General features: G+C 38.3%; 1 protein-coding gene across 1 annotated transcript in view; it reads right to left on the reverse strand.

Moving 5' to 3' along the window:
- Positions 1-14,655, reverse strand: part of LOC139640994 (choline transporter-like protein 5-A) — a 54,514-nt gene that overhangs the window by 19,712 nt on the left and 20,147 nt on the right. Inside the window, exons 2-3 of the mRNA XM_071515201.1 lie at positions 6,835-6,883; positions 2,987-3,060 (exon numbers count right to left, since the gene is read on the reverse strand). Coding sequence (XP_071371302.1) covers positions 2,987-3,060; positions 6,835-6,883 — 123 coding nt within the window. The remainder of the gene's footprint in view (positions 1-2,986; positions 3,061-6,834; positions 6,884-14,655) is intronic.

Below are 14,655 nucleotides of genomic sequence, written 5' to 3' on the forward strand. Positions count from 1 at the left end.
TCAAAATGAGTGTCCATAGCAACATAAACTCTGTAGCCTTCTAACCGTTCTGTACTGGGGACAGTTCAGCCATAAACCATGAATCGAAAGTTTCGCGCTCTCCAAATATACTAAAATTAATATTAGAAAAATCTTCCATGGTGTTTTCTGATGGAGTAACGGAAAGTTAACGTTTTTTTGCCGCGACGTTTGTCGCGAATGAGCTGACGTTGTTTTAACGGTTAAATTAACCGTTAAATTTACCGGACTTCTTTCTGCGGATTGATATGATTGGACGTGGTCCTCCAGAGTCTATGATCAGAACTGCGTCCATAGCAATGGTCTGTTATTCATAGCAGCGGTCTGCTATTCAGAAATAACCCAATATCCCAAGGTCCTATGTTACCAGGGTCCTATGTTTAACCCTAACCCTAACCCTAACTAACCATATTAAGTGAATACAGAGCTGGGGAACATCTTTTTCAGGTTCCCATTATGTGCTATAGAGAGCTGGGGAACATAGGACCCTGGTAACATAGGACCCTGGGAACATAGGGCCTTGGGAACATAGGACCCTGGTAACATAGGAATGACTCCCTTTGGTTCTTGCTGTAAAACCTCTCACCTCAGCGACTTGCTGTAAGTCGGTTTATACAGAAGCTAGTCCAACAGTTCACATAAAAATGGCCGCCGCTCCGACCGTCCAGGAACGTTGATGTGAACGGGAAAGACCTTTCTATCCGTTCAAGCTCTGTTGGGGGCAACCTAGCCCATAACACTGGCACAAACACTGGTATTATCCTTTAAAATCCTTTACTGAACCTGATCCAAGATCTTTTAAGGCTTTGGGTTTGGGGTTTAAGGTGATTTAAGAGCTTTTCTGGGGCGGCAGACACCCCAGATAACGCACGGCTACATGCTTTCTCGCAAAAGCCGTTAAAGTAGTTGACCGGCAGCCACATTTTTGACTGTGTCAGCTTCAGCTCCAGCTATGAATCCAACGGTAATGCCTTTTTTTGGTAGAAATTGGACTTGGCGGTTTTATGCGGGGCTGTAAAACTCCAGAACTTTTCTCTCGAGCTCTCACATCAAACGCTTGCGATTCCGCTTCTTCCTCCGCCCTGACGATCGGACGCCACGCTGTGTCTTTAGGAGGCGCCGAACATATCAAAGAGACTCGGCAACAAAGAGATTCTTCGGCTGCTTTCTCTCGCTCTCTTCCTCTATCTACCTCACTTTCTCTCCAGATAAGCCTCCCCGGGGCGGTGTGGTGTCTCTCCCTTCCTCTCTCTCTCTCTCTTTTATTTTTCCCGTCCTCCCTATTCGTTCCCGCTTCCCCTTCCCGAAACCGCCAAAGCCCCCCTCGCCCGATCGATGTGATCAAGGCGCATAAAAAACAGCAGGAATGAATCGGGGGGGGGGGAGGGAGGGGGGAAAGCAGTGCAGTCCCATTAGAAATGAATGGGAGAGAACCGACCTACTACGAGACAGAGAGAGAGAGAGAGAGAGAGAGAGAGAGAGGAGGCAGCGATAGATGGCAAGGAGAAAATGAAAGAAGAGATAGTGACGGGCAACGGGAGAGAGACGGAGATGAAGAGAGAGGAAAGAGAGAACGATACAAGGAATAGTTTTAACACCGTATGGAGAAATGGAAATAATAGCATCAAGAGAAGTGAGAAGAGAAAGAGAGGGAGGAGAAGAGAGTGTGATATGATATAATGCAACGTTCATGCTGGCCCATATTTCCATAGGCACGATGTGTGTGCTGATGTTGAAGGAGAATTGTATTTACTTTGTATTATATCTTGTATTTAGACATTTCTCTGGTCTGAAATCCAGGTGATTATTATTTATATATATTTTATATATTTAACCTTGCATTTTCATGAAGGAAATTCATTTCAGGGAGACAGGAACTTTTGCATTTCATTTCCACTTAATAACCTGTAAACCTGCACAAAAGGCATGAAAAATCACGGTAACACTTTACAATAAGGGTCACTAAGTTAAGGGTTAGTTAATGCTTAATACGCATTAACTGATCCTTAATTAACAGTTAACTAATATGTAATTTACTAATGGTGTTCATGTTAACTATGGTATTAATTTATACAGTATTTAATAGTTTATAAAGATGACTATTAAATAATGTATAAATTAATACCTTAGTTAACATGAACACCATTAGTAAATTACACATTAGTTAACTGTTAATGAAGGGTTAGTTAATGCCCTTAATTAATGTACCCTTATTGTAAAGTGTTACCAAAATCCCTTAATTACTAGTGTCTCTGTGAATCAACCCATGAATAAATCCCTTTTAAACCCATCATACTAACCTGTCTTTTTTAAAGCTATGTTATTTTTAATGGATAATTATATAATTATTAATTATTAATTATTAACTATAATATGCAAATTTACATTTTAGCCAATAACTCCTAAACTGTAAGGCTTAAATTCACAATGTCTTTTCCTCAGAGGGAGCATGCTTCGGATTTTCCCCAAAATCACAACAATTTGTCTTAATATTAAGTGAATTTAAGGCAATTTCACAAATCACGTTTTCCTTTTACCATCTTTATCTTTCCGTTTCTATTCTTTCATCTGAAGTTTCCGTCCTGGGAGTGAGTGAATGTAAGTGTGTGTGTGTGTGTGTGTGTGTGTGTGTGTGTGTGTGCATGAGAGTGTGTATGTGTGAGTGTGTAAGTGTAAGTGTGAAAGAGTCAGACTGTGTGCATGTGTGGTTGTGGTTGTGTGTGTGTGTGTGTGTGTGTGCATGACAGAGAGAGTGCAAAAGAACAAGAAATATTCTGTGTGTGTGTGTGTGTGTGTGTGTGTGTGTGTGTGTGTGTGTGTGTGTGTGTGTGTGTGTGCGCGCATTCACTGGAGAATACACAGCAAGAGCAGTCTGATCAAAGAGGCTTTTTTCCACACTCAGGGCAGTGTGTGTGTCTGTGTGTGTGTGTGTGTGTGTGTGTGTGTGCGCGTGTGTGTTTGGACTCACCCACTATCCCCAGAGCGACGTAAGCGAGGATGACGATGATGAAGATCAAACAACACAAGACATCTGTACAGCTCCTAAAGAGACAGAGAGAACAAAAGAGTTGAAAACCAGTTTCCACAGCAGCATTTTTGAAGAAAATACCAATGTTTTCACTTCTTCGGGGCCAATTTCTTCATCACACTTCTTATTTTTCATGATCCATCCACCATAAGACAGAACTATATTCACTATATTCAATATATCGGGATACAAAAATGTGACAATACGTATCGTGGGGCAGAAAAATGAATATTAGCTCCATTTTATTCTGTTGTAGTAATCACAAATGAGACGGCTTGACCATCACAATTTCACAAGCTCTCCATCCAAAAATTATATGCACTTTATAATGACATTTTAAAATTTTTGTTTACATTCTAGTGAGCCAATGCCATCGCTAGAAAGATTTGTGCCTCAGAAATAAACAGAATTCTGCACAGTCAGACTTTGTGGAATACATGATGGACTTTCAAACTGAATGGGATCCTATGAGCAGTAGAAGGTAATGGGATTTTGAATTACAGCACATTGAATGTATATATCTATGTATCTACAGGCAGGTCTGCAGGAGTGGAAGCGTGATGTGGCTGTTCCTTTAAATATCCAATCAGAAAGGGGCGGGGGATCATGCTGATTGACAGGTGCCACCACCAGTCACTGGCGGGTAAATAGCCGGTCTATAAATACACGGACCTGCTTGGCTAGTGGGGATTACAAACTGTCAATTGACAGATAAGATGATTAGTAAAAAGCTCTCTGTACACAAACACAGATTAACATGCAGATCAATGCTGACACTTGGCAACTGGTAAATGAAACAAGAGAAGACATTAAGAAAAAAGTGGAGATCAGTAGTAGGTTGTACCAGCTGTGTTCAAGTTAAGACAGCCTAAAATAATAATGATAATAAGGTAACACTTTACAATAAAGGTACATTAATTAAGGGTTAGTTAATGCTTAACAAGCATTAACTAACAGTTAACTAATGTGTCTGGTAATCATTTACTAATGGTGTTCATGTTAACTAAGGTATTAATTTATACATTATTTAATAGCCATCTTTATAAACTATTAAATAATGTATAAATACCTTAGTTAACATGAACACCATCAGTAAATTACACATTAGTTAACTGTTAATTAAGGGTTAGTTAATGCTTATTAAGCATTAACTAACCCATAACTTATTAAGCATTACCTAACCCTTATTAAGCATTACCTAACCCTTATTAAGCATTAACTAACCCTTATTAAGCATTAACTAACCCATAACTTATTAAGCATTACCTAACCCTTATTAAGCATTAACAAACCCGTATTAAGCATTAACTCACCCTTAACTTATTAAGCATTAAGTAACCCTTAACTTATTAAGCATTAACTAACCCTTATTAAGCATTAACTCACCCTTAACTTATTAAGCATTAAGTAACCCTTAACTTATTAAGCATTAACTAACCCTTATTAAGCATTAACAAACCCGTATTAAGCATTAACTAACCCTTAACTTATTAAGCATTAACTAAGCCTTAACTTATTAAGCATTAACTAACCCTTATTAAGCATTAACTAACCCTTAACTTAGTGTACCCTTATTGTAAAGTGTTACTGATAATAATAATAAATATAGCCACAAGAGGTGAGTGTAGGGGTCCAAGCACAATAAAAGAAGAAGACATGAAACACTTATCGTATACCAAGCTTAAACTTAAATGTAGATTGTGCTGTAAACAATGCATACAGTGGAAGTGGTAATGGATCATTGACATAAATGTATTTTATAAGTTATGAAGTGTAAATGCTATAATTATGCATGTGAACACAGTTAATAAGCATGCCACACTGAGCATTTTAAAAGTGCAATGGAGATTATAAACAATGAGTTATAAATACAATGGAAGTGAATGAGGCTTATTGGCATCAATGTATTTTATAATTCATAAACTATGAAAGCTTTCATTATGAAATATGATACAGTTGGTTAGTGTGCCATAGTGAGTATTTAGAAAGTTGAAGGGAGTTTCTCTTTTCAGTGCGGCTGAGTTAGAAATTCAATGGAAGTCTATGAGAGATTTGGTTATTATCGCTCCATTCGGTCTTATTTTTATTGGTTTCAAAATTTGTAAGAATGTTCCAAAAAACGATTACTGAGGAGTGCAAGTTTCTGGCTGATTTTTTTCGAAGAGATTGCAAAGTTTGGTTGCTGTGGGTTACGGTTTAAGAGCTCCAGAGGAAAAGAAGAAGAAGAAAAAGAAGAAGAAGAAGAATCTTAACAAATACAATAGGGTTCCCTGCACTTGAACCCTTAATAATCGGCCTTTTACTGGTGCTCCACTGGAACAGTGGGAGCTCAGCCTTGCCCACTTCACTAACCTCTACTATTATTATTATTAGTAGTAGTAGTAGCAATAGTAGTAGCTGTAGTATAGTAGTAGTAACACTAGTAGGAGCACCAATCCATAATCTTTAAATCTTTAATTACTTGTCCCTCTGTCCCTGGTAAGGACAAGAGAAAGAGAAAAGAAGGAAGGAAAAGGGAAATGAGAGGAGAGGAAACATGTCTGGATAGAGAGAGAGCTTAGAGTCTAATGAAGGAGAGGCAGAGTGGAGACTTGCTGTTCTTCAGAAAAAAAAAGAAAGAAAGACAGAGAAAGAGAAATGAAAGGGAGAATAAGAATAGGAGAGAGAGAGCCTTGCTGAAGGTTTCCTCAGAGTCAGAGAGCTGAAAAGATGCAATTATAGATCTAAGTGGTGTGTGTGCGTGTGTGTGTTTGTGTTTGTGTGTGTGTGTGTGTGTGTGTGTGTGTGTGTGCACGAGTGTGTGTGTGTGTGACTGTGACTGTAGATGTGACTATGCATGTGTATGTACAGTATGTCTGGAAGTGTGGGTTAGTGGGGCACTATATTTGTGTGCGTGTGTGTGTGTGTGTGCTGTGTGTGTGCACTGTGTGTGTGTGTGTCCAGCTGCCAGACAGTATTTGTAGTCTGCCTGTGAAAGCCCAAAATAATTACTGTGAGGAGTGAAGTCAGATTTCTAATTCAGGTGGAAAAAAAAGACTTTTTGTCCTTGGTGGGCTGAAACACCAGTGGCTCTCAAAGTGGGGAGATGGACAATGATGAATATTTTAATTTCACCACAATTTAATACACTACAAATTATCCCAATCAGATATGCCAGTAGGGTCTGGCAGCATGAGCAATTTTTCAAAATAGGCTTTTAAAAACTAATTTCTGGTGAAATATACATAACCACCCATTCAGTATTAGTATTTCTGGATTATATCATCAGAACTGGTATTCAGTAATTGAAATGATCATTACACCTGCCGTATCACTGCATAGCGGTTGGCATAATTGTGGCATTGGAGGCATTAATTCAGGACAGATTAGGGCTGGGCGATATGGTTGGAATCAATATCATGATAATCATAAGGATTTTTCTCGATATCAATATATATATCACGATATGGTTCATGTATGCAAAATCACGTTAAATAATTAAATTAATGTTCATCTCATTGAACCGATGGTAACGTTAGGTGTGGTGTCAAACAAAACTGAAATATTCAAATAATATTCCTACCATATCTCATTTTATGAGAGTTTTTAAGTAAAATTTGCTTGTCATCATCAATTTAGACAGCAGAAATGTGTGTCACGATATTAAAATATCTTCATATCATCACGATATGGTTCCACTGAAAGACGATAAACGATAATATTGAATTATCGCCCAGCCCTAAGACAGATGATATAGAATGTGGTACTCTCTATGGATTTATATGCAAAGTAGGAAGCACTGGAGTTACCTTCTGCGAACCGGGCCTCTGAAGGAAGGATCAAACTTGTGCGGCTCTCCTGGAAAAGAGAAAGACAAAAGAGAAAAAGAGGTTGAACAGATTTAGACCAAACCAGCTCTGGTCAATACCTATGGAAGAAAGCAAAGGAAGGGAAATAGAGAGGAGAGTGGAAAAGAGAAGAGAGGAGAACTAGTTAACAGGGGCTATAGAGTGGAGCTCAGATGGTCATTATTAGAATTCTTTTAAGAAAGAAATGACTACACAAAATTTGACATGGTTTGTTTTATTTAAAGACTGTTTTTTTTTTTAACATCTATTCTTAAGCCTTTATCTTGTGGTGCTTTCATGTTGTGAGTTCATGAGTTTGATCTTTGCTTTTTTTTTGTATTTATTGATTTTCAACAATAGTAAGACAATTAGACAAACATCAAGACAATATTGAAAAGCATAATTGACAAAACATTACTGTGGCTAAATAACTAAATAAAATGTACAAATCAAAAAAGAAAAAAATATACAGACAAGTACATATACAAAAAGTAAATTAATAAATAAAAATTAAGAAAAGAAAAGGGTTTGATCTTTGCTTTTACTTGATTTGACTCTTTTACACTTTCGCCAGGACTACCACAGTCAAGCCTAGTCTATAAATTGTAGCTTTCTCCTCTGCTATGCCACTCATTTTATTGACTGTTATCATCAATAAACCATGAGTTTTGCTCCTTTTCTATAATTTACATTGGTACTGTCAGTTCCAACTCTTCTCAGCAGAACAGGTAAGGTATATGTGGAACTGAAAAGTTCATTTCCAAAATGCTGTCATCAGTTAATTTCTATAAAAGGAACCAGTCTGTAAAGATTTTAGCATTTTGTCAACCAAAAAGCTACACTCTTGACAAAAAGGGTTTTATATAGTACCAGGTAATGGTTCTTTAGGCTTGTACTTCTGCAGAAAACCTTTATTAATACTAATTGTCAGATGTTTTTGTGTAAGTTTTATCTTTGGTATTAGTTATACGCTAACATTATGATTCATATCCTTAGTTACACTTCTTTGACAGATTGTTTCTGTTAGCTGTGTCTGCTAGCTAACATTAGCATTAGGTGACTTTAGCTGGTTAAAACTGCTACTGTTAAAACTACTTTTCGGCTACAGTTTACACAGTTAGACCTAGTTGGTTTTGGAGATAAATCTAATGTTAACAACATAACTGACTGCTAACAGTAACATTATAACAATGTTATGGATCAACATCATGAATGTTCCTTCAATCCAGTAAGTCTTTCATTTGGACCTTCTCCAGCTCTGCTCACCTCTTGACAATATTAAATGATAATTTTGGTGTATATTTAAAATATTTTGTTCAAGGACTGCCTGAGTTTGCCTTTGTCTCCATCTGCTTTTGTGTCTTCTGGGTAGTAGTTTCCCCCCTTACAAAAAATCCACATGTGAAAACCTACATGTGAATCCAAAGCACATGTGCTTTTTGGACACGTTTTCAGCATGTGAAATTTCCCATTTCCCATGTAAAAATTTCACCGGTGAATTGTCTCCTTGCATGTGAAATAAATATTGTAAACACTTATCAGCTATTGTTACGACCCACTGTATTGTAGGGGAGTAGGGAAATAAAATAATACTGTTTAAGGGTTGGTAAGAAAGTGATTTTATTGAGGGATGGACCTCAACTCACGAATGAAGTTGTAAAACCAACGCAATAAATGACAGAGTACAACAATCAACTGAATTACATACACATAAAATGAGGAAGCTTCAAAGTGGAAAAGGACGAGCAGTGCCAGAACAAAGAAACAAGTAAAAACAAAAGGATGTCTGTCAGCTGTTCTTTTAAAACTACCTACCTTGCTACAAAAAAAAGGGGGCAAAGTCTTTTTTTTTCCAGTTTTTTTTTGTGGGGTGTATTTTGTTTTATTTCTTCCAAATTCAATCACATTTCTAGGCTAACAACCTAGAAATTTGATCTGCTATTCAAGCATTGGAGGAAACAATGGCTATTTGATATAATTTGCTCATTCCTGCTATTTCCAGAAAAAACGGCTGATTACGGAAAAGGGAACCCACTTGAATTAAAGACAAATTTTTCACTTCAAGTGAAAGTTCACTGTCCTTCCACTAGTAGATTATAGGTGTATAAGTTTAAAAACTTGTACAATTGTGATCTAAGCAACAAATGGTGCCATGGCCAGGAGGGGTGGGGAACGTTTGCAATATTGCGGGAAATATTGCGATATTTACTGATATTGTGATATTCGATAATATCGAACGTCGGCCCCAGCCTAGTGATGTCAGGATATAATGTCAGCAAGTGAAATCTAGCTTATTGCTAGTCTTCAAGCTCTCCACCTGTTTTTCAGGGGGCCCCATGCCTGTCTTTCCTTAGGGCCCCCAAATCACCAAGTCCGCCCCTGGCTGAAAGCCTACATGGGTTCCAGTGTGTTGATATGAATACTGTACTGCTGGTGTGTAGAGCAGAGAGAACTAGGGCAGACTGGAGGTGTCTCATGTCTTATTCAACACCCTCACACACACACACACACACACACACACACACACACACACACTGTCAGTACAGTCATACCCACTAAATTGCACACTTTGGTATTGGACAACTTACTACTGTACTGTGTGCTCACTCTCTGACTCTCTCTCTCTCTTTCACACACACACATACAATAATACATATAACACAGAGATATACAGAGATGAAATGACACAAGAGCACCCACACACACACACACACACACACACACATACACACATAACAAAGCCCCACAGGTACAATACGTGAGGTCAGATTGACAATGCTGTCTGCAATCTCTGCCATCCTCTATTTACCCTCTCTCTCTCTTTCTTCTTGTGTCTGTCTCTCTATCCATAACCATCTCCCCGGTCACCTCTCTCTCTCTCTCTTTCTCTCTCTCTCTCTCACTATATGTCTGTGTGTGATGGAGAAGGAATTGCTTTCTGCCCTCTCCAGCACTCTCAGTCGGTCTGATACAGCAGGTTTAGATCGAGCCCGCACGCCTCATTTATCCTCCAGCGTGTCTCAGAGGTTTGGTTCTCATTACGAGCAAAAAAAAAAATCGAAACGCTTTCTGGCAAATTGCGAGGCGGTTTGCAGCGGTCACAAAAAAACGGTGGATGTCAACAGCACCGGATTGTGGTGACCTGCTTGTTTGATTAAAACATATCTTGTGATGAAACTGTAATGTCTCCTTGTAGTGAAACCCATGAGTGGCTTTACTGAAGAGGATCAAGAGAGTTTTCCATCAGCCTTTCCCTTCTCCCACTTTTCAGTTTCAGCCATTGCCAGAAACTCTGAAAGCTTTAGCTCCAGCGTCCTCTTCCTGTTTTGTGCCACAAAGCGATCTCCCTTTGTGCCGTAAAGCAAAACAGCTGGTTGCACAAAACACCTTAAGTTAAGATTTTCCTTAAAGTCCAAGTTAAGGTTTCCTTAAAATAAAATCGGTTGCACAAAACACCCTTAAGTTTTCTCCTTAAGGTTTCCTTAAAATGTTCACTTAAAGATCCTATATACAAATTTTTTGCTTTAACTTATCATTATGAAGTAAATGTTGATTGCACAGTGTAATGGCTATAGAATATTGACACCATCGGCGTTTAGATTGGTTCCCTATAAGCCTCGCTTTCACTATGCAATTCTGTCTGCCACCGGGTACGATCTCCTGGGAGAATGAAGGCTTGATTTACGGCACAAAGGAAGTGTGTCATCCATTGCGCAACCAAAAGAGGCTAGGCTAGGTTTTCCCCGGTAGGTAGCAGCCAGAAAACGAATCAGGAGCTACAAGGAAGCCAGGACCAGCCAGAAACAAACATGATTGTTTCTGGAACAAAAGAAACAAACATCTATGTTTGTTTCTGGCTGCTAGCGTTAGCAATGTTAGCCATGTTGCTTACGCTAGCTAACACTAGCAGCCAGAAACAAACAAATGATCCATTGTCCGTTTGATAATCTAAACAAAGAACACGATTTCTTGCAGTGGTCTTTCTAAAATGAGCAGTGGTGAAAGTTACTATATTGTGTTATGATCAAGGAGTTGATAAGCAGACAGATGGTTTGTTCTGTTGCACAGAGCTAGGCTCTAACAGAAAGAGATCCGGTTGTCTTTGCGACAGCGGCGCAAACAACAATACCACTTGGAAACACTAGGGGGGGACAACTTACTTTAAGTATTTAAGGTTTTCTCCTTATCTTGGTCTTATACTTAAGGAGTCCCTTAAAGTTAGTTAAACCGTTGCACAAAAGACCTTAGCAACCAAAGTAAAGGAAAAAAACTTAAGGTACCTCTGACTCTATCTTAACCGCAACATGGCCGAGTTTATGGCGATAAATGAAGAAAATGAACACATCCCGGTTCATGGTTCACTTCTTGAATTAATTTTCGTTGCAGTTTCCTCCCACATTCGTTGTTTTCTGTTTGCTGTTATTTGCGGATCAATTTTACTTTTTTAGTATGTGCTTTCTTTTATTGTATTCCTCCAGAAGTATAATCTTTTCCTCCTCTGACCAATTTGGTGTTCTTGTCTTCTTTTCCTCTGCCATTTTTTTTACTATCTATAGGCCAACTTTGTGAGACGATAACAGGTGAGGCGATAACAGGTATCACAAGTGCAAGCAAAAAATGCCTTAACGTTTTTCCTTAACTAAGGAAACCTTTTAAGTGATTCTGTGCAACACCCGTAAGTAAGTCCCTCAGCTAAGGAGAAATTAAGCCTTAAGTGTATGAAAATCTCATGTGTAAGTGGCTTTGGATAAAAGTGTCTGCCAAATGTGAAATTGTAAATTGTAAATTGTGTCATACTTAAGGAGAAAACTTAAGGTGTTTTGTGCAACCGGGCCCAGATTTCCCGCCAAGTCCAGCCCGGTGTCACGCAATGTAATACTTTTCTTAAAATGGATTTTCATATGTTCTCATGACTAGACACTATTCTTCGTTAATCGCAGCCAATCATTCCATAAGGTACCCTGACAATCCCACCACTGATACCCCTCTAATCCGCCTGTTGGCAAATCCCATTAATGTTGCTATGGCAACTCCCTGACAACTAAGTGGAAGGGTCTTCTAAATCCTCCCCTTAGTTGAAATGAGTCTTCCATCCTGTGTGTGTGTGTGTGTGTGTGTGAGACAGAGAGCTTACTGAGACAAACAAAGCAACAACAAATCATATCCGCTCACTCATTTACTGTAATCGCATAATCACAGAACCCATATGCTTATTCATCTCATTTTCATTTACTTACATGATACATGGTAAGTTTCAAAATGTCTCTGTGAACTCTGGATTTTTCTCAAAACTGAAACTATAAAAAAGTTTTTCTTCAAACTGTTCCCAAAACGGTTTTTGTCTGCTTACCTAACAGAACAGTTACTAACCTAACCTGGTTTATTCAATCTACCGCAGGCTACATGTCCACTGGGAATCTCTCTCCATAGCGCTGGATTCTTTTATACTTTATTTCATATATAAAAGTTGCTGTAGAAGTTAAATACATTTCAACTTTTAGCAGAAGAGTGCCGTGCTGCAAACAGGTTCTCAAGAATCACAACCAGCCACAGCCAACACCAGCTCTACATACAGTATATCCGTTTAATTTCATTTAGCACTAGGCAAGATTTATAAGTAAAAATGCACTGTAAAAACTCATAGTGCAATTTAGTGAAATCAACTCATCTTTATCCATAACACAATGTATATAGATGTGTTTGTCAATTTCAAATTGAAAGTGCTAGTTATGAGCTTCATGACTTAAAATTACGAGTTGAAAGAACAGCTTATAAAGCATTCACTAAACTCAACACTGTTAGTTTATTAGCAGACTTCCCAGTATGCATTGCATTCGGTTTAACTCTCCAGAAACTCTTCCTTCTTCTGGTTTGAATGAAGTTACAGGATAGAGACTTGTTATGTATGTATGTTTGGTGAATCATAGGTCAATTTCTGATAAAAAAAAAAAAAGAAAAAGATAAAATCAACTATCTATCTTATCTGTGTATCTGGGAATTCACAAGCAAAGTTTCTCTCTGATGCACATGGCAAGTACAGTCCACTACAAGTAAGTGTAATGCAGCTGCATACTATATGCTGAGCTGTGTATTAATCATGTGATACAAGTGGAACTCCAATTTAAACTTAACAAAACTTGTGAGAAAATAAATAACACTGGATTTCAGTTCATCAATTGATGCATTCAACTTGGAAACAGGAATCAGCATGACTAGACATTTGTTGATTGAACTTATTGTCTTAAGTTCACTCAGTTATCTTTTCTAAATTAGAACTAACTAATGATCTTTGACCTAACTATTCACTACTACTTCAGTCAACTCACAATTTTAAGGCAGCAAGGAAACTTCTGTTTTTAAGTTGAACTGCCTTAATATTTTTTGCAGTGTACACCCATCTTATTGGACTAAATTATGACTAATTATAACAGAGAAGAGCATCCCATCCCCAGTAATTGAGACACCATAGATTCACCCTATTTGCCCAAATGAAATCAGTGCACAAATTCAGTGCAGTGCACCTTTAAACCTGGAGGTGACAGTCTGGAGAGCGTGATCAAGTGTAGACCTAAATATGACTCATGATAACTCAAATTTCAATACTACCTCGATATGGTCACAAAATATTGTATTGTTATTAGGTTTTGTGACAATACATTCACTAAATCTATTTAGATACACATGCAGATTGGACAGACCTCATAGCAATAATGAATTTTTAGATATTGAATTTACTATTGGTATCAAAGTCAAATCCTGGTATTCTGACAACACTAAAACCCGTAACAGTGTGTCTGCAAGTTCCATCGAGTTAAACTGAAGACTTTTTCACATGATTTAACGCCAGCTAGACTGAAGCATATGAGCAATTTTGCGGCTGAAAGGAGCTGATGTGAAAATGAAAACTGATGGTGACAAGTCAGAACAGATGCTCTATGTCAGTGGGTTCTCAACGTGGGATCCGGGGACCACCAGGGGTCCTTGAGTGCGTCCCAGGGGGTCCCCAGCAAATTGATGAATTGTTAAACTTCAGCATTATATCATTTACAAGAAATTAACACAAATTTGAATTAACACAAAACTGAATTTAAGACTTAAAATGCGTCATTTACCTGCATTCAAGACCCTTTAAGGCTTGGAGTTTAGATGATAGAGTTTTAAGACGTTTTAGATGCATGAGTCACATCTTTTCTTTTCCCATTCCTCGAGTGTTTATTTGGATCGGGAGGCGGGCATCGGGACCGAGAGTGTGATTTCAAATGTAAATGAGTTCACGGCAATTTACTCAAACACACACACACACACACACACACACACACACACACACACACACACACACACACACGCTGCCTCATACTCTTGCAATCATTCATTCACTCACTTGCTCACTCAAGCACTCGCTCTCTCGTTTGCTTTTGGAAACTCTGTCTTATGCACTCACACACACACACACACACACACACACACACACACAGAGTTCTTGAAGATACATCAAGATATGGAAATGAGAGGGTGCTTGTCAAGATCTGAACATCGACTACAGACTTGCATCATTTCATACACACACAGAGACAGAAATATGCATACACACACACACACACACAGGATGTAGATGTTTATATGACATGCACACCAGGCTGCATCAAATAATAATATTCAAAAAACAGAATTGTCAACTACAGCATGAATTAGACACACATAGATATGCGCAAAAAAAAGCACACACACACACACATAAAAGTTCACAATGCACCACACACACTCTCGCATACACACACAGTT

This window comes from Centroberyx affinis, unplaced genomic scaffold, assembly GCF_046629955.1.
Source record: "Centroberyx affinis isolate AG114_WGS23_722 - 3 ecotype Tasmania unplaced genomic scaffold, CSIRO-AGI_Caff_v1 ptg000326l_1, whole genome shotgun sequence".
NCBI lineage: Eukaryota > Metazoa > Chordata > Actinopteri > Beryciformes > Berycidae > Centroberyx > Centroberyx affinis.